This window comes from Puma concolor, chromosome C1 (genome assembly GCF_028749965.1).
Source record: "Puma concolor isolate L17-30 chromosome C1, mPumCon1.1.hap2, whole genome shotgun sequence".
Lineage (NCBI taxonomy): Eukaryota > Metazoa > Chordata > Mammalia > Carnivora > Felidae > Puma > Puma concolor.
Genome location: NC_141674.1, coordinates 30,620,995 through 30,644,905, shown reverse-complemented (window position 1 = coordinate 30,644,905; position 23,911 = coordinate 30,620,995). Strand labels below are relative to the sequence as shown.

Genomic DNA, 23,911 nt, shown 5'->3' with positions numbered 1-23,911 from the left:
CTCTACTTCCTGTACATCACCTCAGTGTTGCCACCCTGACACACACACACACACACAAGCACATGTACGTACGTACGTATGGAACACACGTGCACTTCTCATACAGGATACAGACATACACATACACGATGCTACGTGTCTGTTCCATTAGCGGGTGTCCTGATTCACTGTGAAACCATCCCAGTCCTGCTCAGCTGGCAAAGGTCAGCCCTTAAACAGCCGGGCTCTAGACCTGGGGCCCCGGGCCAAGTTGGTTGCACTAATCAGTCCAGAGACTAAACTTTGATATATGACATCACCTCCCACAAACAAATGCACCGGACACGTTAGAGGCACCGCTCAGGAACGATCCTGCTGGGACTGGAGGGGGGTCAGCTGCAGGGGCTGACACTGGAAGGAGCCTTGGGGATATGGGGGTGGTTACTCCTCCCTCATCACTTCCCCCCACATTTCGTGGCTCGTTCCGGTGAGAAGGCTCCTCGGTGAAAGCCTTCCTGTGGGATCATCCGAGCTGCAGGAATTTAACGTAAACATCACAGTGAGGAGGGCGTCCGAGTGCCCGACGATGGAACCAGAACTAACTCAGGACTCACAGAACATGCAAGAGCAACACCAAAGATCTCCTTTTGTTTTTAATTAAAGCCATGTTCCTCTTGAGAGAATAGTCTGTCTGGCGGTAGCCGAGTCTGAGACGCCAGGAGAACCGGTCAGACGAACGGACAGGCGTGATGACACCCCCTCTGGGTGAGACGCAGTGGCGAAAATGAAACACACCCTCTGACCAGTGCTTCCTTTCCCGGGTCAGGCGGCCACCTGCTGCATGGGTCTGAGGTTCGGTGACAGGGCGAAGGGCTGCCCGTGCTCTGTGACGTCGTCCACGGTCAGCCCGTCCCAGAGCTCCATCAGCGTCAGGCCTTTCTTCTTGTGCACGTTGAACACGGCCTTGTCAGTGATGATCTGGTCCACACAGCACTTCCCGGTCAGCGGCATGGTACGCTTCTCCAAGATTTTGGGTTCGTTGGCCTTGGTGCAGTGCGCCATGGTGACCACCACTCTGGTCTTGGGACTGGACACCAAGTCCATGGCCCCCCCCTCATGCCTTTCACCTTCTTCCTGGGTATCATCCAGTTAGCCAGGTCACCGTATTTGGAGACCTGCATGGCTCCCAGCATGGTGAGGTGGAGGTGCCCTCCTGGAATCATGGCGAATGAGTCATCGCTGGAGAAGAAACAGCCCCTGGGGAAAATGCTCACCGTCTGCTTGCTCGTGTTGACGAGATCTGCATCCACCTCATCTTTGGGTGGGAACGGCCCCAAGCCCAGGATGCCATGTTCACTGTGAAGATGAACAGTCATGTCCAGGCTGATGCAGTTGCTGGCCAGGAGCGGGATTCCTATGCCCAGATTGGCATACATGTCATCCTCAAATTCAAGAGCTGCCCGCTTGACAATTCGGGCACCGGGGTCATCTGCAGACTCGGCTTTTTCATCGTGCTCCTTCCTGAGGGCTAGATGCTCAATTCTTTTCTCGTGTTTTTCTCCCTGAATCACGCGGTCGACATAAATGTTAGGAACGTGGATGTCTTCGAGGGCAAAGGTCCCCACATCCACGATTTCTTCCACCTCCACCACGGAGGTTTCCGCAGCTTTGCACATGGGCACGTTGAAATTCCTGGCGCTTTTTCTGAAGATGACGTTCCCGGCGCGGTCGGCCTTCCACCCCTTCACCAGAGCAAAATCGGCGGTGACGGCCTACTCCAGAAGATAGTGGTGCCCGTGGAACTCCCTCACCTCTCGGGGCTGGCTCATGATGGCGATGTGGCCGTCGGGCGCGGACCTGATGGGGGCGCCTCCCTCCTGAACCAGGGTCCTGTAGGCCATTGGCGTGTAGAAGGCGGGCACCCTGGTGCCCCCGGCGCGGATGCGCTCGGCCAGGGTGCCCTGGGGCGTCAGCTCCAGCTCGCCTGCCAGGTACCTGCGCTCGCACAGCGTGTTCTCCTCCACGTAGGAGCAGATGAGGCGGGAGATCTGCTTGGCCTCCAGTAACAGGCTCGGCCCAAAGCCGTCCACGCCCACGTTGCTGCTGACCATGATCAACTCTTTGACGCGCGTGCGGAGCAGCGCCTGAATCAGGTTCTTTGGAATCCCGCAGAGCCCAAAGCCGCTGACCATGAGCTTGGCCCTGTCCACGATGTCTTTGACGGCCTCCACGGGATCCGCGTAGAATCTGGTGCGGGCGCGAGCGCTGGTGGCCAGGCCGTGCACACTGCCCTCAGCCTCGGCCAGCGTGGGCCCCCAGCGGCTGGCGGGAACGCGGTGCCCGAGTGCCCGCGCGAGCCTCTGGAGGACAGTCATCGTGCGCTCCGGCTCCGGGCCCCGGACTGAGACCGGCGGGGGACAGGCCAACGCCGGCCGCCACCACCGCGTCACAGAGCAGGGAAGGCGCGTGGGGTGGTAACGCTCACACCGTGTGGCCCCGGCGCCCCTGCCCACAATGAGGGGCCCCTCCCCCAAGGGGATTCCGGACCCTGCGTCCCCCGCTGCGGAGGCAGCGGCGTTCCTGAGGGGAAGACGCGACCCTGAGTCCTCGGGGTTGGCGGCAAGGCCGCCCGTGTCCAGCCCAAAGACCCGGGGGCAAGGGAGGTCCTTCGCGGGGCCCCTTCTGGGCGCACCTCTCCCTGTCGGACACCCCCAACTCTGGGTGGTCCCCTTCCTTCTCTGTCACCACCCCCTTCCGGGGTGACCTGCTCCAGTCCCCTGGCCCTCAGGCCACCCAGACGGCCGCGCTTCCCACACCTGCACCGCCCGCCCCCGCGCTCACCTGTCCTGGATGACCGGCCATCTGGACGTCTACCAGGGCTCCCAATGACCTCACCGCCAAAGAAAGTGCTCTGGGGTTGCTGCCTCAGACCTGCCCCCTCCTCTTCTTTCACTCAGACACAAATCTATTAAAAATGGGCCCCTGGCTCACTCCACATTTTCCGTGATTCCTCCGCTGCCCACTTTTCTCCATTTCTGCCGCTACCAACAAGTTCCTCCCCACTCCACCTGCACGCTGGGTGGCTCCTGAGCCTCTGTGACGGCGCTCTTGTCCCCCACACACCACCCTCCTTGCTCACGTCAGGGGCGGGCCGTTCTGGATACATACGGAGAAAGGTTTTATTTTATCCTAGTTGAGATTTACAGAAAAATTGCATCGACAACCCAGAGTCCCCGGAGACCCAGAGCCGGTTTCCCCTGGGAAATGTTAACATTTACGTTAGGGCCGTGGATTTGTCACAACTGATGAACCAATATGATAAATTAACACGATATATTCGGATCTCGCCGGTCTTCCCCATGTCCTCTCTCTCTTCCAGGGTCCCTGCCCGGATCCCACATGGCCGTCAGCTGCTACAACTGCTTAGGCGCCTCTGGGCTCTCACACGAGCTCAGATTTGCTTTTTAATTATGACGGTTTGCAGAAGGACCTGACGGGCACTCTGCCGTACGTCCTTCCATTTCCCTTTGTCTGGGTTTTTCTCACGGTTAGACGGGGTGTGGGTTTTGGGGGTAAGACCACGAGATGAAGGGCCCTTCCCATCCCTTCATGTCAAGGGGACACGGGAGGTACGTGACATTCACGTGAACCCTGATCACCTGCCGAGGCAGCACGCTCAGCTTTCTCCTCTGTGAACTTACTTCCCCCACCCCGTCCCGACTGTACTTTGGGAAGCAGGTCGCTAAGCGTTGTCACACTGAGGGGTGGAGTGATGTCCTCCTTGGGGGGGGCAGGGGGGGGTGTTCTCAGGGGGCTCTTTTCAGATCCTGCCATCCTCCACTGCTATGAAATACAGTGAGCTACCCCCCACGCTCCAACACCAGGCCCTGGTTTACCCACAGAGGGCCCGGAGCGCCTGGCGGGCTCAGTTGGTAAAGCATGCGACGCTTAACCTCAGGGTTGTGAGTTCGAGCCCCACGTTGGGTGCAGACATTACTTACAAATAAAATCTTGGGGGCCCTCCCCGGCTGGTTCAGTTGGTTAAGCGTCCGACTCTGGCTCAGGTCATGATCTCTCAGTTCATGAGTCTGAGCCCCACATCAGCTCTCTGTCATCAGTGCAGAGCCTGCTTTGGATCCTCTGTCCCCCTGTGCCCCTCCCTGGCTCACGCTCTCTCTCTCAAAAATAAATAAACGTTAAAAAATAAATATAATCTTAAAAAAAAGAATGCGCCCTGCCAGCTCTCAGTCTCCTCTCCCATCTGCCCTGGCCCCCCCGCTCCAGCCACGGCCGCCCCTTCCTGCAGCTCAGATACGCCAATCTTGTGCCCACCTTCGGCCTCTCCATCCCACCTCCTGCCATAACGGAAGCTCTTCCCCAGATACCTATGGAACGAATGAAGGTGTGATCCTCATTCCACAGATGAGGAAACGGAGGCTTAGCAGGTAAGTATCCTGCAAGGTCATCGAGTGAGAGCACTGCAGGGCTGGGATTCAAGCCCAGGCCTCTATGATCAAGTCTGAGGGTGTAACCGCTTCCCCTCCTGCCCTGCCCAGTAGGGGACCTCCCAGCCTACACGCTTGCTCCTGGAGAGGGAAAACACAGACTCTCTCTTAGCAGCTCAAGCGTGGGTTCCGCACAAGGAGAGGAGGGAGAGCACTGGGGTAGGGGGCCCCTGCTGCGGGAACCTGGCCCCTGTACCCTGCTGACCCCCACGGCGGGGCAGGGATTGTCACCCCAGGCGCAGGGCTGAGAAAGGCCAGGCCTCCAGGGCCCAGGGAGGGGGCTGCAGCCCTCTCGGCTGCCAGCAGCGCCAGAGGAGCCCCCCGGGAGAAGGTCTGCCGCCCAACCCTGGGCCTCACCATCGTCCGTTTCCACATAGAGGCGGAGCCCCAGGTCCTTGTTCCGGCTCAACAACCAGCGGTCACTGGCTGCTGTCACGTCCAACACCAGCCAGCCCTCGTCCCCAGCTCGGAGCGTCTGAAGATCCAAAAAGAACAAGTCAGACTCCCTGTGGACACGAGAGAACAATTAACCGAGGGCTGGCACAGCTGCTTCTCTGTTTCTAGGGCCCTCCTGTGGACCACGAGTGGGCGCCTGCCTGGCTCGGGCCGGATGCCTCACTCTCCTCATCTCACTGCATCTACCCCACAAAGGTGTTACTGCGCCCATGCAGCGATGTGGAAACTGAGGCCCAGGAGCTCAGTGACCTGCCCAAGGTCCTGCCCCACGACAGCGGGGCACGGACTTGCAGCAGGACTGGTTCTGGGTCACTCCCCACAGTGACACGAGGCCTGGGGTCAAGTATCTTTCTGTCTCTGGGGGTGTGCTCTCCAGGGAGCTCCCCTTCTGGCCTCTGGGACATGTCCCCTCCGGGGCTGGGCCCGATACACCGACAGAGGTTCGACCGGGAGGTGGGGCGTGGGGCGGGCACCTGTTGGACTGCTCTCTGACCACCTCGAACATGCTGACGTGCAGGGTCCCGTTGAGCAGGTGGGTGCTGGCCATCTTGTAAATCCGGAACTCAGCGGCTGTGACCATCTCCCCCTCTGGGATCTGGGTCAGGTCAAAGCGGAACTCCTTCCAATGGGGCTCCTGGTGGCCCAGGGTACGGTCACGCTCCACTGCAAGACAGAGCGGGACCGGCGGTCACTCGTGTTCTGGGCTAGGGCTGGGCGGAGTTGGGTGGGAGCTGGGGGCCGAGGCAGCCTGGGTGGTGACGGCCCCCTCCTCTGCAAAGGGGCTTGCTCCCAGGCTCCGCCCGCTGGGTGCTGAGAAGGCTCAGTGGGGCTACATGGTGAGGCGTCTGCAGAGGACCCAGCATACACCAGCTCAACGAGAGCAGCCTTCACTTCTGGCCCCTGAGCCCCAAACCCGGCCTGCCATCCCCATTCCCTGCTGGTGCTGGGACCCGAGGGTGAAGTAGAGGTCAGGTCCCTCCTCTGGGAAGACGGACATCAGAGCCAAGGCAGAAAAGGGCCACGCAAGGGTGCAGAGACATAACTGAGTGCATTTCTGAGCCAGGGGCTGCCCAGAATCTGCCGATGTACATGCATGGAAGCCTAGGGAGGGGGAGCCTTTGCAGCTGACACAGGCTGGGCCTTGAGGGGTGAGAGCGGATATGTCGAGAGAGCAGGACACTGCACAAGAAAGGGGCCAGCCTGACCAAAGGCCTAGGGCTGAGGAACAGATTGTGCCAGCAGGGGAAACAACAGCCATAAAACACAGCAAAGGGTGAAATGATGGCAGGCCCCGTTTGGGGACAAGGGGAAGGAAGAAGGAGTGCCGGAGGGAGACTCAGAAAGGAACAAGGAGTAGCAAGGTAGGAGTGACAGCTCCTGGAGAGACCTGGTCAGGGCCTGGGGAAGCTGGACAGTCCCATGGTGTGGTGGGATCTGAGCAGGCTTCCCGGAGGAGGGGACATCTGAACTGGCCTCGAAGGATGGGACAGAGTCTTGTCGGGTGGAGAAGGTGGCAGGGAAGGCATCCTAGGCAGAGGGGACCCCAGAGGCACCGGTGTGGGGTGCTGGGGCGTCCACAGAGCAGCAGTGTGGGGCACGGGCCCTGAGTGGCTGTGGCCTGACTGCGGAGGGCTGGAATTCTGGCCCAGGAGCGTGGGCTGTGCCTCTGGCCGCTGGGGTTCAGGGCTCTGGGCAGCAGGGGCACAGTGTGGTTTGGGGTGGGGAGGAAGGTATGTGTGGAGGGGCAGGTGAAGTGCAGGCTGGAGGGGGAGCCCGGGCGGCCTGGTGGCGAGGCTGGACTGTCTGCGCAGGAGGCTGTGGGTGGCGAGTCAATCCCACATCTCCCCAGCTGCCCGGAAGTGCCCAGGACAGTATATTTAGTACCGTCTTACTTTAGCCTCTTGTCACTTTCAAACACCACAAATCTGTGTTTCCGGAAAGCAGGGGTGGGAGCCGCCCAGCGCCGTCCTCAAAACCCAACACTGAGATTTTAATTACATGTCTGTGAGTCTTTTAAAAACTCTCTCTCTCTGGCTACTGGGCTCAGTGACCACAAGTCACCCGGCTGGTGGCGGAGGCGGATGTGGGGAGCACTTCCCGTCCTCACGGTGAGGACCTGATCTGGTGATGGACAAACAGCTGGGCTGGGTGGGGCCCGTGGACGCACGTTTGGACAGGAGGAGACGGGCTTCTCATCCCCAGCCGAGGAGGAGAAGAAACAGAACGTCCATCCTCTGACAGTGTGCCGGACACGCGGCAAATGCCCACCCGTGGCCCAGGCTGTTGCAGAGGCAGCATGACCCAGAGCGGATGCGGGTCCTCCCACACAGGCAGGGAGCGCGGAGGGCAGGGTTCTGGACCCTCACTGAGCGATGCACGCCAAGAATATGGACATGCATGTCCCCTCCCCCCTACAGACACACTCACACTCACACACACGCACAGCTTTGGTGACAATTTCCATCCACTCGAGGACTGCACAGACCACCCCTGGTATGTGGCGGTGTAATCCCGGTCGTGCAGGATGACGTAAGTCTAGGCTGCTGGCTGTCACAGGGTGCGGCATGGAGAGCGAAGGAGGGTGGCTCAGTCACACCCTTCACCTGTGTCCTCTCAGAGCATCATAAATGTATCTGCTCCCAAGGCCCAGTGGCGGCTGACGGGCGGGTCCTGGGGCCCCTGGGAATCTCCGTGTGCAGTCCCGACGCTGATTTCATGCTGGATCTGGGGACTCGGGGCACAACCCGTGAGCCCGCCAGCTCCTCACCCTGCGGCCTCCCTCCCGTGCTGACCTGGGGGGCCAGGTGCGCTGGGTCGAGAGAGCCTCATGTACCTGCATTGACCCCAGTTCCCAGCTTCCATTGTGGGTTTGTGAAATTGAGCCATGGGGGAGAAGAGGAGGACATACAATTTTCTTCTTCTAAATAAAAGATTATACAACATAAAAATATGTCAATTCAACTGAAACGCATTTGGATGGCATTAAGGTGCCTCCTTTTCACCTGCCTGACCTGTCAAGGTACTTGATCCTCTGGCCTCAGTATCCACATCTGCAAAATGGTCATTTGATCCAGGGTCAAATGTACCTGCAAAAGGCTGTGTTTGCTACTGCAGCAGGTACTTGGTTATTATGGTCCAGGCAGTGCCTCTGACGTATTATTCAGGAGCATTTCCTTCATAGTGCACCTTCCTGCCCAGCCTCCACTTCCCCTTGGGGAATCTGGAATCTCCCAAAGATGCCCAGGCATAGAGAGGCAGCCCCTCAGAATCACCACTGAGGCTACTCTGGCTCGGGCAAAAAGCAGAAACTGACCCTTTATGAATGTGCTGTATAGTCCAGAACACCAAAGCTCCAAGGACAGAGGTCACTGCACACACTGTCCTTCCACTTTTATACACACAGAGAGAGGGAACCCAAGGGTCTTGACTCCCATCTGGGCTCCTTCCACTATATCAGGGTGGACCTCCGCCATCTGATGTTGAAAGAATGGCACAAAAATCAAGTTGGAAGTGGCCTGTTGCTGCCTCCCACACCCCTGCTCTCGTCGATAGTCTGCAGAGGGAATTTATGGGAAAGGCCAAGTCCGTACAACGTGATTTCTTGGGTTTTCCCAGTAATTTTTTTTTTTTTTTTTTTTTGCTACTGCTTGCAGGGTTGGGAAGTTCATTTCCCGGTCCCCTGGCAGATTTGGACAGGCTGAGGGGCAGGGGGTGCTGGACCCCAGCCACATGAGATATGTCCTGCCAGGAATCATCTCTCTGTGGTGGCCTTGGGGGGGATCACTGATGCCTGCAGCAAGCTTTCTGGGAAGTAAACTATTTCTCCGATCTGCAACATCTGGGCCAGGGATTCCTAACGTTCCCATAATTTCACTTTTGGGCCTGTGGGAGAGGACTCCTGACTACACATGCTCAGGAGGCTTTCTAAAAACGCTCACTTTTTCCATTCATTTTTCCTGGTGACATCCAGGAAAATGTATTCATTTACTCGACACGTTTGGAAACAGGGCTTATTGGATGCAGGCGCTGTACACGGCAATGAGGAGGCTGCAGGCAGTGAGACAGGGTGACCCGCCCCCACGGAGGTTATGGTGCTCATAGGGCTGCAGGGAAGGCGGGCAGCAAACAAGACGACTGTATGTGACCAGCTGTGATGGACGTCAAGACCAGGATGGGACTGGGGAAAACGCAGGGAGGGGCGTGTGAGTCACTTGATGCCTTTAACTTTATTTTGAAATAATTTTAGATGATTTAGATTTAGAGAAAAGTCTTGGCAGGAATAGTACAGAGACTTTCCCTACACGCTTTACTCGGCTTCCGCTAATGATAACATTGTACGTAATCAGACCGTAGCATAATTACCAAAACCACAAAACTGATATTGCGCAGTGCTATTAACTATAGTCTTTTCTAGACTTTTGCCAGGTTTTCCACTATTCATCGTTTAAGTGTACCTGACTTCAACCCAGGGTCCCACATCGCACTCAATTGTTAGGTCTCCTGGGTCTCCTCTGATTTGTAACAATTGCTAAGACTCTGCTTTTCTTTCATGACATTGACACCTTTAAAGAGTGCTGGCTAGCTCTTTTGGTTTATCTGACATTTTCTTTCCTTTAAAAAAAAATCTTTATTGTTGAGAGAGATATAGACAGAGCACGCAAGAGCAGGGGAGCTGCAGAGAAAGGGGGACACAGGATCCAAAGCAGGCTCTGTGCTGGCAGCAGAGAGCCCAATGCAGGGCTTGAATTCACGAACTGTGAGGTTATGGCCTGAGCTGAAGTTGGATGCTTAACCAACTGAGTCACCCATGTGCCCCTGATGCTTTCCCGTTAGACTGAAGTTATGGATTTTGGAGAAGAATACTACAGAAGTGATATCCATTTCTGTGCACATCAAATTGGACAACATGGTGTCAATATGTATTATTACCAGTGATACTAATGGATTCATTGATTAAGGTGTTGTCCAGGGATTCAAAGAGGCTTTGTAACCTGGGAAGAATTTGATAAAACTCACCAGTTCTTGATGCTATGATAGTCCACAGCCCTGTGAGGTGGATTGGAAGCCAGCAGCCAAGAGAGGCTCTTGACAGCCAGCTCCATCGAGGTTTGGCAGGCATGGGCCCACCACTGGGGATGGACAAGGCCAGCCCTGTTTCCACAGGTACCTTATTTTCTGCAAAGCTCTACGTGGGAAAGCAAAGACTTTACTTTCTTAACTCCATTACTGTGGCTCCAGGAAAATAAACAATCACAGGACTCCTGGATCTGTGGTCTTCTCCTACAGCCTCTGATAAAATGACCCCTGCTCTCCACATTTGTGGGAAAGACCCACTGTGTGCAGGAGATGTCCTTGACCACCACGGTTGCCAAATACATTCTAAGTCTGAGGCTCTGCACTCACCACTCATGGACTAGATCTCCAGATGCCTCACCCTGAGTCCACCAGCCCAACACCAACAAAAACTTTGGGTATTTTTGTGACTTAGACAAAATTTAGAGGTATCCGGATGATCTAAATCTGTCTTGTTTCTGACCAAATAGTAAGACTCCAAAAAACATCTTTTTCCTTCAGCTCAGAGTAGCTATTAAAAAAAGAAATCTGACCTTTCTGCCCTCAAACCCTTCCCCAGCCCCACAGGGCCCCTGGGAGGAGCCCAGGCTCTGGTTCCAGGACCCCTTGAGCTGACCTGGCCTAACTTCATGGCCTCCTCGGCCTTCGGGCTGCAAACACCCTCCCTGGACACCCTCCCCAAAGCGCTCTCTCCTGAGTTGCCCCCATCCCGCCTGGTCCAAAGGCCACTCTCCTCTCGTCCTGCTCCGACCCCACACAGATCAGCCTGCCAGCCTCTCCCTTTCCCCAGTCCCAGGGGTCCCCATCTCTGCTCCATGTACCCTTTTGGATGGTGCACAATTGAAGGCAGGACTGCACAATGTGGGGTGGAAACGGGAAGCTCTCAGTGAACTTCCACTGAGCTCCTTGTGTTCTGGGAGCCCAGAGAGGGGATGTGTCTGCTGGTTCTTCCCAAGGTCCCCGGGACAGCGGCTCAGCATCCAGCAGCCGCTGCCCCTTGGGTTGGCCATGCTGCCGGTCTGGAGTGGCCTCCGTGTCACGGTGTGTCTCCATCAGAAGTCACTCACATTGTCACTTTGCCTTGGGACTGGCCCCCCTTTGCATGGCCAGGCTGCTAAGGGGGAGGGCAGGCTCCCCAGGGTCCCAGAGGCAGGTGTGTGGGTCCTGTCTGGCTGGTCCTGCTCGTGACAAAGGTCAGGGCCCCCCGCCCCTTCAGACCTAAAACAAGACCCAGGTCTCCATGGCCGGTGCAGGCCCACCAAGGGGCTGCAGAATGGACCACCTACCAAGTCTGCACCTGAAGGGCTTCTTCCTCCCACCCAGAAATCTCGGTGCTTCCCAGAGGAGGCCAAGGCTCCATTTCTAAGGTATTTTTAGTCAGTTTTCATTACCAGCTTTTTTCAAGAGCTGTTTCCATAAATGGTTCTGCACTCATGATTGCTGGTCCAGGCCTCCGACGGCTTCAGACCCCAAATTAAAAGGGAACACCCGCACACTCCCCCACATCAAGTCTGTCAAGGCCAAAAATAGATCCGAGGAGATTGAGCAAGGATACGATTCCCCAGTGCAAACCCGGGGGAAGAACTGAACTGTGGGACTTTTCCGGAAAGATGCGGTCACAGTGACACATCCCTCTCTCCCGTAGGGAATGGATTTCCGTAAGGAGATGGATTGGGTGTACCTCCCTGCCCTGGGCCTCACCCCTGGAGGAGCCCCCATCAGTGGGCAGGGGTGGGCACATTCTTTGGTCAGAGCTGGAAAGGCCTCCAGGGCAACCCTGCAGACATGGGGAAACTGAGGCCCAGAGGGGCAAAGACTTGCCAGGGGTCGCACGTCAGGTGAGGGCCCTTCGTGTGGACTTTCAGACCTGCAGCTGAGGTAAAGTGAGTGGCCCTAGCTTCCCTCCAGGTGGTGGTACTGCGATGGGGGGGTCACCTGTCAGTGAGGATCTCCTGTCAATGGGGGCCCCCCTGAGAATGCCTGCTGAAGCCACCTTCTTCCAGGCAGGGCCCTGGGGGCACTGGAGGTCCCAGGAAGCGCCCAGGGAGATGCCGTACCTGCTGTCAGCCTCCACAAAGACAGTGAGGGCGGCCCTGCTCTGCTGCACCGACCAAGCCCAGGCTCCTGCCCCTGCTCTCAGCTCCCTGCCTCCAGCTGTGATCGTCCTCCCTCAACCTTGCCAGTCTGCCCTGAGTGCCTGCCATGCAGGGGATGGGGTGCACGGGGTGGGGGTGCCCCAAAGACTCAGATCTGTCCCTGTTCTCAGGTCGTTCATGGTTTCCCAGGGAGTAAAATAGGGGTGAGACATGGCCCTGAATGAGACTGGCAGAAAGTGACTCAAATCCTAAGAGAAATACACACGATGTGGGGGTGGGACTTTCATCAGAGAAGGAGCCTGTCTCTTGAAGAGGAGTGGAGGTGGGAAACTCCTGCCTGCCCCTTTAAGAGGTGGAGGCAGGGATGTTCTATGCACAGGGTATGAAAGGAGCAAAGGCACAGGTGAAATGTAACAGAGTTCTCCGTTAGTTAAGTTCCTGCTGTTGCCAGCGTCTGCTAGCCTCCCCTCAGTGCTGGGAATAGGCCTCATTCACCTGCTCTTAAAGGTGAAGAAAGGAGGTTCAGAGACTTTAACAGGAACCTGTCTAGCATCTCACAGCTCCCAGGTGGGACAGCCAGGATTAAAATATAGGCTCAATACATCCACGTGAGCGCGTTCTGGGCACCTTTATTCATAACCCCAAACTAGAAACAACTCAATATCCACTAATAAAAATGGACAAATGTGGTATACTTGCAGAATGCAATACAATTCAATTATAAACAAGCGCTACAGGGGTGCCCAGCTGGCTCACTAGCAGAGGATATAACTCTTGATTTGATCTTGGGATCATGAGTTCGAGCCCCACCCTGGATGTAGAGATTACTTTAAAAAAAAAACAAAACAAAACTTAAAGAACTAAAGATAAGAAGATAACAGGGATGAATCTCAAAAAAATTATATTAAGTGAAAGACTAGACATAAAAGTATATATAGTAGGGCTTCGGGTATAAAGGGACCAAAGAGAGGTGACATGAATGCATTGTGATAGAAATCAAAAAGTGACTGCCTGGAGGCACTGGGCTAGTGGGAAAAGGATGCCCAGGGGCACCCATGTTACAAGTTTCAATGTGGTATGAAGGGTATCATGAGCATATCTTATTTTGTAATCCCCAAACAATAAAACCACTTTACAAACAGGATTCTCAGTTTATAACATATATTCAAAGACAGTTGAATTCAGCAACACTTACTGTACCTAATGGTGGGCCAGGCCCAGGTCTGGGCGGAGAGGCAGTGTCTATGTAGGAGAAGAGCAGAGGAGACAGGAAGCTGACCTGCTGGGTGGCCTTGGGAAAACCACCTAACTTCTCTGAGCCTCACTCTCCTCTTTTCAAAACAAAGATGTGACCTTAAGTGTGATGCAGATGAAGAGACAGACTCAGAGGTTCTGAGCACAGGGTCCTCACCAGGTGCCATCTTACACACTCCCCGAACAGCCTGCAGGGTGGGCTATTTTACACGAGTGTCTCCATTTTACAGAGGACGAAACTGAGGCTCTGAGAGGTGGCCTGGAGAGCCCAGATCACACTGAGACTCGGTGGTGGCATCAAGATGCACAGGTTAGAGCCCCCCACCCAGGTCCTGTCTGACCTCCCACTGTCCATCCGCTCCTGGGCTCCAGAGACCCCCTGGGGGGGGGGGTCACTGTCTAGACCAGTGGTCTAGACAACCATCTTTGTGGCTTAAGTATTTATTCCTTGCTCCCCACTAGGAGGCCAGCTCCGCAAGGGGAGGGACTTTGTTTCGCTCACTGTCCTATCCCAGGAACTAGAAAGAACTATGTCTGGCAAAGAGCAGGTACCACATGACTATCTGTTGAGTGAATTCGTGAGAAATGAGAGAGTTCCCTAGTAAAGAACCAAAGGAAGTACCTTCAAGGTCACAGGGCTGAGCAGGACGTGGGCCAGGTCCCTCATTCCCACTCAGCTCTGCCTCTCCCAAATCCAGCGCCTCAGGTCAACACCCCCTGTCCTCGGCTGCCTGGGGCACGGGAATAAATTAGTCTGGTCAGAGAAGGGTCTCCACAAAAGTGAAGATGGCTTGATGCATTTCTGGCTAGACCTCTGCCTTTAGGGCTGTTTGTGCCTCAGTTTCTCAACCTGGAATACGGCACCTGCTGGCCCAGCGGCTCGAGGTGGAGAAGGACAAGGACCAACGTGCGGAGTTGGTCTTTCTGGCCTCATTCCTCCCTTCCGGCGGGCTGGGCCAGCCTGAGGCGCCCAGGGAGCAGCCAGTCAGACCCACGTTCCAGCCCAGGGGACGGGGTGGTGCCATGAGGAGGTGCCTCCAACACGGAGCCACGGGGTCAGGGCCGGGAGGCCCCGTGTTTTCTGACACCATCGCTGTGGACTGGATGAGAAAAGAGGCCCAGAGAGGGAAGGGAGGTGACCTGGGACAGGAAGGACTCAGTGGCGAGCCCAGGCGGTACAAGAACCTGGGTGTTGCCTCCCAGCTCAGGCCTCTCCACTCCGTGAGCACAGGGGACACCCAGGACAGGTAACGGCCCCCATTACCGTGTCCTGACCAAGGGCAGCCAAGAGCATACAGGTGGAGACTCACTGACAGGCCAGGCAGGGGCCCCAATTCTGACCGTAGTCCTGGCTTCCCTACAGAGACACTGTCAGCCATGACATGGGCTTCCTACAGCACCTGCCTGGGCACAGAGGCCTGACCCACGGGCCAGAGGCCTGTGGGAGGCTAGAGGTCTCTGGGTCCCACAGGCTGCCATGGACGGTCAGGGGCCCAGCAGGCAGCAGGTCTGGCTTCTCAGGACCCGGATGAGGCCAACAGGAGGTAGAGCTGGAGGCAACAGGTGTGGGAGCCTGGGCGTGGGTGCTGACACCATAGCGACTCTGCTATTAGTCTCGGTGGTGGTTCAGGGGCCTGGGGCCTGGGCCTCCAAACAAGGAAAGAATCCTGGTAGGTGTCTAATCCCCCCGCCCCCACAGCCCAGGTAATTACCAGTTAAAACTACTCAAATTGAAGGAGTTGTACTAGTGCAATTAGCACATCAGAATAAAGGAGGCCCTCTGACAGCTGGCTGGGCCCGCCCACAGACCGGGCTTCCACTGAACAAAGATCTGCTTGTTAATCCCACAGCGTCAGAGGCCTTCGATCTTCGTGAAACACACAGAGATGGCGTGGGAAGAAGCTGGCATCTGGAATCCACAGCCCCTGGATGATGTCATGGATGCGCTGTGTGGCCCTGGACTGGCCATTTAACCTCTCTGAGCCCATGAAAAGGGCTTGGGGTGGCTCAGTCAGTTAAGCATCAACTCTTGATTTTGGTTCAGGTCACTATCTCATGGTTCGTGAGTTCGAGCCCCGCATCAGGCTCTGTGCTGACAGCTCAGAACCTGCTTGAGATTCTGTCTCCCTCTCTCTCTGCCCCTCCCTCTCCTCCTCCCCATCCCTCTCAAAACAAATAAATAAAGGTTAAAAAAAGAAGTGTGGGACATTCCCACACATCCAACCAAGGCTGGCCAGCAGCTGGGAGGGACCGGAGTCAGGAGCAACCAGGCCCAGACTCACCGACCAGAGGCATGATTTTCTGTTCCTCCCATCTATCAACTGAACACACAACAACCCTGACGATGCATTGATCTCTAGGAGCCCCACTTTACAAGGAGGGATCTGTGGCTCCAAGAGGACAAGGGACGTGCCTAAGACCACACAGCAGAGGCACAAGAGGAATCAGATGTGTCTGAACTAAGGGTGATGCTTGATTCACAACAGCAGCTCCCACCAAGGCCGTGTGTGCCTTGACCATGGGATGCTGGGGAAGCAGGACATTGGCCGGGCAGTGACTCACTAACGGATGGCTCCCTTGGGGACATTCTCAGGATAACTGTATCTACAGCCCCTCTTGGTTCTGAGCCCCAGGTCAGCTTGTTCTGAGAACAGGCCTCAGTTTTACACATGGTCTCTGTTATCCCGCGTCCCCCACCCTGCCCTCTAACCAGGAAGGTGGCATTCACTGGCCCAAGTCCTGTGCCTGGCACTGGGCTCTCAGCAGAGGTTAACAGCCGCTTCCTGCTGTTCCCTCACCTCAGGCACCCACCAGCTCGGGGCTGGGGGCGGGGGGGGGACAGAGGCCTCCTTGGCTGTCCCCTCGGCCTGCCCCAATGCAGGAAGCAAATGGCTAAAGACCCCACAAAACCTGCCGCTGCTCCATCCCCTGGGTTTCTCTGCCTAAACCCCTCTGGAAGCTCTCTACAACCTGAAAGCCTGCCCTCCTGACAGGAGAAAGAAATATCAGCTCCTTGAGGAGGTGGATGTAGGGCTACCTGCTGTCCTGACTGGGCCACAGAGAGGCTGTGCTATCCTGGGCATAACATTGTCTCTCTGAGCCTCGAAGTCCTCATCGGGTAGATGGGGATGAAGATCATGTCTGGTAACAGGGCTGTCGGGAAGGTCAAGAGTGACGCTGTGGGTGAAGGGAGGCTGTTGGCCTTGGCAAAGGTCTTCTCCCATCTAAGCCTGAGCTGTAGTCCCTGTGCCCCCAGATCCAGTCTGGTGTCTGCTCCAGCCCTGACCCCACAGACAGGAAGCAAAGCGGACAGGGGACAGATAGTCAGGACTGCAGATTAAAGAGCATTTAATAATAGGAAAGACATCTTTGAAAACTAACCATAAATGGCTCCACGACTTGTACAGAGTTTCTGCAGAGAGGAAGGGCTGGGCTTTGTGTGGGAGAAGGAGGGGCGTCCGAGCTGCCCACCATGTCCTTCCACAGCCTGGACCTTCACAGCATGCCAAGCCACATCCCAGGTGCTGCGTTCAGGGTGACAAGACCGCCGACGGCCCCACTGAGCTCAGAGTCCACTCCTTCCCCACCCGCTGCCCTGACAGCCACACCCTCACCTACAGGGGCTGGGGCTCTGGCCAGGGAACGGGCTGCTGTGGACTCATGACATCTTGGGCTCTCATCTCAGCTCTGGGCACTCTGATGATGTCACCGGGGCTTTCCACGCTGAACTTTGTCCCTTTCTCCAGTACTGCCCTTATCACTGTGGCAGCATCCCGGCCTGTTTACTCATCCGTCTCCCCAGGACCACACTGTCTTCCTGGCACTGCCTGGTCCACCCGACATGAGATGATTCCTACCCTTGGGTGTTTCCAGGGGCGGGACGAACACGCACATCGATGGGACTCACATCCCCGTCTGTCTGTCGGAGTGAGAGGGGCCCACAGCCCTTGGACTCGGCCGCCCTGAGCTCCGCATTCCCAGCCCTCTGTGGGGGCGTGGCCGCGATCAAAGGGGCGCGCACCCGCCAAGGCGGTCCCCTGGACCCGTCCGCACCCGCGCGTCCACCCGGTGGTCTGGTCGTATGGTCACCGGGGCCCCGGACGCCCACCCCGACGGCCTCACTCACCCATGTTGACGAAGCTCATGACCAGGTCGGCGCGGCCCGGGCGCCGCTCGGGGGGGCCGCCGTCCTCGTCGTCGTCGCGGGCCATGGCGTGGTACAGGTCCAGCATGAAGAGCGGCGCCGACGCGGGCAGCCGGGCGGCGGCGGACGGCGCGCGGGGCCGGGGCCGCCCGGGCAGCCCGAGCACCGCCAGGATCTCGCGCTGCATGTCGCGGCGCTCGCGCGGGCCCAGGCGGCGGGCCGGACAGCCGGCCGGGGCGCGCGGGCCGGGGCCGCCGCCGCTCAGCGCGCACAGCGCCAGGCCCACGAGCCACAGCGGCCCGGGGCGCGCGGCCATGGCCGGACCGAGCGGGCGCTCAGCGGGCGCGCATCCGCTCCGCGGCCGGGCGAGGACCGGGGCCGCGGCCGCCCCGACGGCGGACGGAGAACGGCGGGCGGGGCTCGGGGTCGGCCGCACGGGGCGCGCTCGCCTGCGGTTTCCCAGCACCTGCTGGGCTCGGGCGGCGTGGACGCGGCAGGGGCTCCTCCGGGAGCTGGGGGCTGGCGGCCAATCTGTCTGTGGCGGCCGAGCCGTCAGTCGGCTGCTGCAGAGGCCCGCTCAGCCGCAGGGGCGGCGGGCGAGCTCCGGTCTGCGCTCGGGACGACGCAGATCCGACGGCGCCTCTCCAGCTGGAGCTGCTGTCTGCGCCGCGCGCCCGCCTCCGCCGCCCGTGGGTCCCGCGTGCCGCCGTCGGGCCCCGCCCCCTCCGCTCCCGACCAATGGGGGCTCGGGGCGGGGCCAAGGCCGCCGGATTGAAGCCAGGGGGAAGGGGCGGTGGGGCGCGGGTGGTGCAGCAGGTGGTGGTGACGCCGAGATGCCGTCCGCTGTTCGGTGGTGGGGGGGTCCGGCGCGGGGTCCCCTGTCCAGCTGCCGGGTCGTCGGGGTCGTGCTGGGCTCCCCTCCCAGCCGGCACCGTCGGGCGGGCGGGGGGCCTCGGCCTGGGGACACGAGGGTAGCGGGGCAGTCGGGAGAAATGAGGCCCTGCGCTCCCGCAGGGCGTGTCCTCCAGCACTCTCGACCGGGCGGGATCCGGGGCCTGCGTCCCACCATTGGAGTGACCCCGCAGTCCCGCCTTAGTGCGCGGAATGTCGCTCCACGCGACACGAAGAAAAGCCTCAGTAGGGTCTAGAGGTAGAGAGACCCCGAGGTGCCAGTCGTGCCCGGAGAGTGAGACGCGTTCCTTTGCCATCAGCCGCCACCTCAGTTCCTCGCTGGCCACCCGGCTCCTTGCCCGCTGTCCCTTTGCACGCGCTATTGGAGGCTTCTTTCGCGACACCTGCTCAGTCTCTGCTCCCAGCGTGCGTGCCACCCACCTGGTTCCCGCGTGCTCCTGGCTAGCGCCCCAGGCGAGACCCCCCATCCCCCCATGTTCCGGCGACCGCACTGTCACCGCCAGCCCTCGCTGTGCGCCCTGGGGATCCCCCAGTGCTGATCCCGCCTCCCGCAGGAGGGAGCCGCGCATCCGCCTCCAACTGGGCCAGGGAGCTCTGCGGCCCTTCCAGAGCGCCCGGGAGCCGCCCTTTAGGCGCCTTAATTGTCTCGGCTTTCAGAGGCTTGAAAGAGAAAGAAGACTCTACACGGAAACTCGTTATTGACTCAGCGCCTTTCTGCACACTCGGCTCCTCCTGGGCGCCCTCTCACTACATTGTTCATTTATGGCTAAGGCGGTGAGCTGGGAGGAAGTGACACCTAGACTGAGCTTGGAAGGCTGGAAGGAATCGGCCTGCGATGACAGGAAAGGGCAGAGGGAGAGCTGGAGAGTAGTTTCCAGGCAGAGGAAACAGCTGGTGTCGAGGCCACAGGACTCCAGGGAGCATAATGCAGGTAACACTTAGCACTTACCATGTGCCAGGCAAGGTCTGTGTCACTTCTTGAATGCTTGCACATATAGAGTAGATGCCGTTTCAACCCCCTCTTTTAACAGATGAGGAAACTGAGGCACACAGAAGTTAAGGGACTTCCCCTGCAGGTGAGCTGTTCAGTGGAGCCTGGAAAGCCTGGGAAACAAATGGCCAGGGTGAGGGTGAGGCTTGAGTGGCTGGCAAGATATGGACCCAAAGGACCTTGCGGGGAGACTAGATGAGGGCTCCGGACAACAGATGGTTATGGTGGCCCCAGTGTGGACTCAATACGAAACTTCAAAAGAAACTAAGTCCACCGAACTTTAAAAATTCCCATCATCACTTCAAACTTTAAAAAAAATCAAGACTTTTCTCTCACATTCTAAATCGAACCAATCATTTGTTGGTGCTTTAAGCCCATGCCTCGTCTGCCTTTTTTCCAACGGGTAAATTTCCGCACTGCTTATAAGCCCCATAAGAATGCGGCAGCTTCACCACTGAAAGTGCCCAAGGCAGAGTCCGCTGCAGAGGGGAATATGGATTGCAGGGATGAAGATTAGAGTCAGGGCCCACAGATGGAGGCAAGTACAGTAATGGGGTGGGCAATGACCATGATCCTTTCTGGTGACTGGGTAGAGGGCAGAGGAGAAGCTGTTTAGCAGGCTGCATCCCCAGGGCTTGGTGAGTGCATACTGGGGCAGGGGCAGGGGCAGGGTCAAGGGGATATCCCTGTGTCAGGCTAGTTCAGGGTCTCTGAATCTCCTGTCCTCCTCACTGTCCTTCTCTGGCCAGCCCTCTGCACTCCCCTTTGAGTTCACACCACATCCTCCGGGGCCTCAGATCTAGCCTGGAGTCCTCAGGTAGTGTATTGTGCAACACTGGGCTTCCAGCTAGACTGTAAGCAGTCCAGGGCTGGGCGGATTCTTATAACAGAAATCACTGATCTCAACTAAGGGTGAGCAGAGATAGCTGTGTTCTTTAAACAACAGGCTTCAAATTCCCATAAACCTAAACATCAGGTTTCAGTCATTCCAAATGGCGTCTCCCTGAAATTCAGTTCAGCGGCAACCGCTGTGGGCTGCTCTGTGCTCTGGCCTCCAAGGGCCCCCCACTACAGGGGCGACAGTCTGATGGATATACAGTCTTAACGGGAGGCAGAAGGAAGGCTGTGCTCCCACCGAGGGCCCGGTAAAGTGCCTGGATGGGCAGAGGACAAGGAGCTGGGAAGTGGGGGTGGGGATGTGAGTGGAATCCTGGAACTCCGGCCCTGGAAGGGAACTGAGGGAGGCGGGGGGTGGTGAGATTTCTTGAGAGATAGTGTCAAACAAGGGCTTTCCCAGCCGCCTGGGAACGCTGTGACCTTGGGCACGTTACTGAACCTCTCAGGCTGTTTCTTATCTGTGAATGGGGGGTCACAGTAGCTGGCTTGTACACGGAGCACTTAGCACAGGCCTATCACAGTCAATAATGGTCAGCTGTTACTGCATCATTGAAAACCCCAGGGACTTGTGTAGCGCTACCCAGCAGACACCAAATTTGTATCACGTGTTTAGCACCTGTATCCCAGAACTGTAATTTTTTCTGGCACCCTTACATTCTCTACATGGCCTTGCATATGGGTGTTTGTTAAATGGAAATGCACTTTGTATAGATTCCGCTACTAGGTGACCTTTGTTGCACAGGCTGAGAGAAATCGGAATTACTTGGTAAAAACAACAGCAAACGATCACAGTCCAGAATCTGAAAAGGATGGAGGTCAAGTGTTTTAAATATGCTTCCACTGCCAGGAGGCCTAGAGGGGAAGTAAATTTGGGTGAAAACACTATCCTACACAGTTCTGGCAGCTTGAAGTTACTTAATTCCAGGGGGAACAGAGTAAGCACTTCCTTCAGAATCCATTAGGATGGATTGTTTTTAATCCAGATATCTGGCCTCAAACAGCTTTGGCAAACACCTATGCATCTCACCAAATTCCTGATCACATGAGGAGTATGGCCTAATGGTCAGAAACACTGGTAGCCTGAGTTTGAACCCCTTACCTACCTCTTAAGTCTTCTTTACTTCTTAGCCTAATTCCTTCTGTTAGAATTAATATTTGGCTGTTCTAATTATTATAAAGCCAAATAGGGGCTGGAGGAAATAGGAATGCCAGACTTGAGTAGGGAATCAAGGATTTGATTCAAGGTCCATTTGTTGCCATTTATTAATTCTGTGATCTCAGGCAAATAACCCTCTTTCCCACCCCGGTGTCTCCATCTGCAAAAGAAAGGAGCTAGATTTGGTGACCAATTTGGCATCCACTTCTGAAATTCTGTCATTTAACCAGATATCTCAGCATACTGTGGGAAATCAGCCCCATCCTCTCAAACCCAGGATCTCTTGATTTCTACTACAGAAGTTTTCTTACATATTGCTATTTGTGTAATCACCTAAGTGGAGCAGATACACTATAGATTTACATTAACAATAGTCTGATTATTTCTTTGTTGCTTTAAAATTAACAAGGATGAAATAAACAGGAAAAAAAAATGTTAATGAGCTCCTTAATTTATCCACCAAGATTGTTTTGATCTGAATAATGCATTTAAGTATCTAAAACACAATCATACCCAGAGTAACATGTTATATATAATAGTTGAGAAGAAAATCAGGAAATACAAATTTGTTACTGCAAGCAATTTTAATACAAAAGTGTGTCGTGTTTTTAAACAGTTCATTGGTAGAGCTTCAGTTTCTGCCTCAATTAAAACCAATTGAGATAATTACACAGCAACATGGTCGGAGCTGAAGAGGAACAGCAGCTAAAAAACGGGAGCCCCAGACAGCCCCTCTTCATGGTCACTTGGTCAGTTGACTTTATTACGCACAAAAAAAGACGGAAGCAAACGGGACTTGATAACAAGTGTGCTGGTGAACTCCTTTAAAGGACGAGCAAACGTTTGTCTTATGTCCACATTTTCAGAATAAGCTCGTGGAATTCATTCCTCAGTTTGTGGGAAGTTGATCGACCATTTAAATAAATAGGAAAAATGCAGATAAACAAATCTGTAATTCACAGTGCCACCAAGGAGTGTCCCCTTGCCAAGGGCCTGGGTCCTGGTGAGCACAGGAGTTATTGGTGGCTGGGTTGAATAGAAAGTTACAAACCAGGACTCTTAAAAACCCCAATGTTCTGACATCTTCGGAACAGTCACATTTACCCCTGAATTCTAGCAGCTATTGTCCTTTAAACACCCAGTACTGAAACAGGATTCAGAGTATTGCGATGAACTCCTTCTGCTGATCATGTGCAAACATTACCTAGAGGAGGTTCCCTCTCCTCAGCTAAAATCACACAGCATTAAAAACATTGGAAAAAGCAATTAGAAGTGCCCTCCCCTCAGTTCTTGCTAATTGAGGTGTCTGTGATTTACAAAAAAAGAGTTCCTTAAACACTGCAGGATTCTTATTATTTTTTTAATATAATTTATCTTGCTGAGACAGCAAGTCAAGTTTATAAAGAAGATGCATTTAGGAATAATCCTAAAAGATAAAGCAGGTTTACAACCCTGCACCGCGCAGAAACCCTATTTAGAGGCATTTTTTTTTTTTTTTAATACACATTCTCATCTTGACCTTTTCACTTGTTTTTCTCAAATATTTCATTTCTGGGCCCCATCCATTACAGGGTTACCAGGAGGCGAATTTTATCTACATAAATATTCACATGAAAATAGTAACTTACAAAAAGAAAAAAAATAAGGCAGCTTCATAACACAATTATTCTTTTACACTTTTAACAATATAACTTCTCCTGTTCAGAATAAATATACACCCAATGTACGGAGCAGGCTTCAAAGTGGATAGAGGCTTGGGGGTGCTTGTACAGTGTTATCGCTTGGGACCCGGAGTCCTGGGGGAGGCAGTGGTGGTCTTCTTAGACATGGTCGGGATTTTGGAAGGCTTGTTTAGCCCTCTTCTGGAGCTGCCCTGGCCTCCTGCAGCGCTGCTCTCCGAAGTATCTGAACAAGCAGACTGCGTCTCTAAAAGGTCAAAGTCAGAGGCATCGCTTCCTCGCCGGCTACTGGCCCGACTCCCGGCCCGACTCCCGGCTCGACTCCCAGGGCGACTGGCTGATTTTTTAGGGTCTGGAATTTGAGAATAAAGCAGCAGACTTAATAGAGACAACATGGGGGGTGGTGAGGACAAGCGACCAGAGGCTAGGGCTCTGATGTAAATACCACCAGATATGCTGTGTGATGTTGGGCAGATCAGAGCCTTTCTGGACCCCATCTTTTCATCTACACAGCAGCCACTGAAACCTTTTTGGGCTTTGTGATTCTGCTTGAGAAGCTTGCCTCCTGAGGATTAGACAGCAGCTTCTCTCAGCACAGTGACCTCCTGTGCCCCCAGAGTAGTGCCGAGTGGGGTTGCTCAGTCACCTGGGCATAGAGAGCCTGCTAGCAGGGGTGGGGGGTCAGGCAGGCAAACAGAAAGCCAGAAATGAGGCCAATTCCTGGACTCGCATGGGGAATATCAACAGGTGAACAGATGTGATCTTTCCC

At 55.6% G+C, this 23,911-nt stretch overlaps 2 protein-coding genes and 1 pseudogene across 32 annotated transcripts in view; all 3 read right to left on the bottom strand.

Annotated features, from left to right (window-relative positions):
- BMP8A (bone morphogenetic protein 8a) overlaps positions 1-18,172 on the bottom strand; it is a 31,789-nt gene extending 13,617 nt beyond the window's left edge. For all 3 annotated transcript variants that reach the window (XM_086716566.1, XM_086716567.1, XM_086716565.1), the window contains exons 1-3: positions 17,490-18,172; positions 5,414-5,603; positions 4,842-4,990 (exon numbers count right to left, since the gene is read on the bottom strand). In XM_086716566.1, coding sequence (XP_086572692.1) covers positions 4,842-4,990; positions 5,414-5,603; positions 17,490-17,823 — 673 coding nt within the window. In that variant the 5' untranslated portion in view covers positions 17,824-18,172. The remainder of the gene's footprint in view (positions 1-4,841; positions 4,991-5,413; positions 5,604-17,489) is intronic.
- On the bottom strand, positions 618-2,796 carry LOC147577936 (succinyl-CoA:3-ketoacid coenzyme A transferase 2, mitochondrial-like; annotated as a pseudogene).
- Positions 18,173-22,028: 3,856 nt separating the features above from the next.
- MACF1 (microtubule actin crosslinking factor 1) overlaps positions 22,029-23,911 on the bottom strand; it is a 338,401-nt gene continuing 336,518 nt past the window's right edge. For all 29 annotated transcript variants that reach the window (XM_086716531.1, XM_086716529.1, XM_086716541.1 and 26 more), the window contains one exon: positions 22,029-23,494. In XM_086716531.1, the coding sequence (XP_086572657.1) occupies positions 23,238-23,494 (257 nt within the window). In that variant the 3' untranslated portion in view covers positions 22,029-23,237. The remainder of the gene's footprint in view (positions 23,495-23,911) is intronic.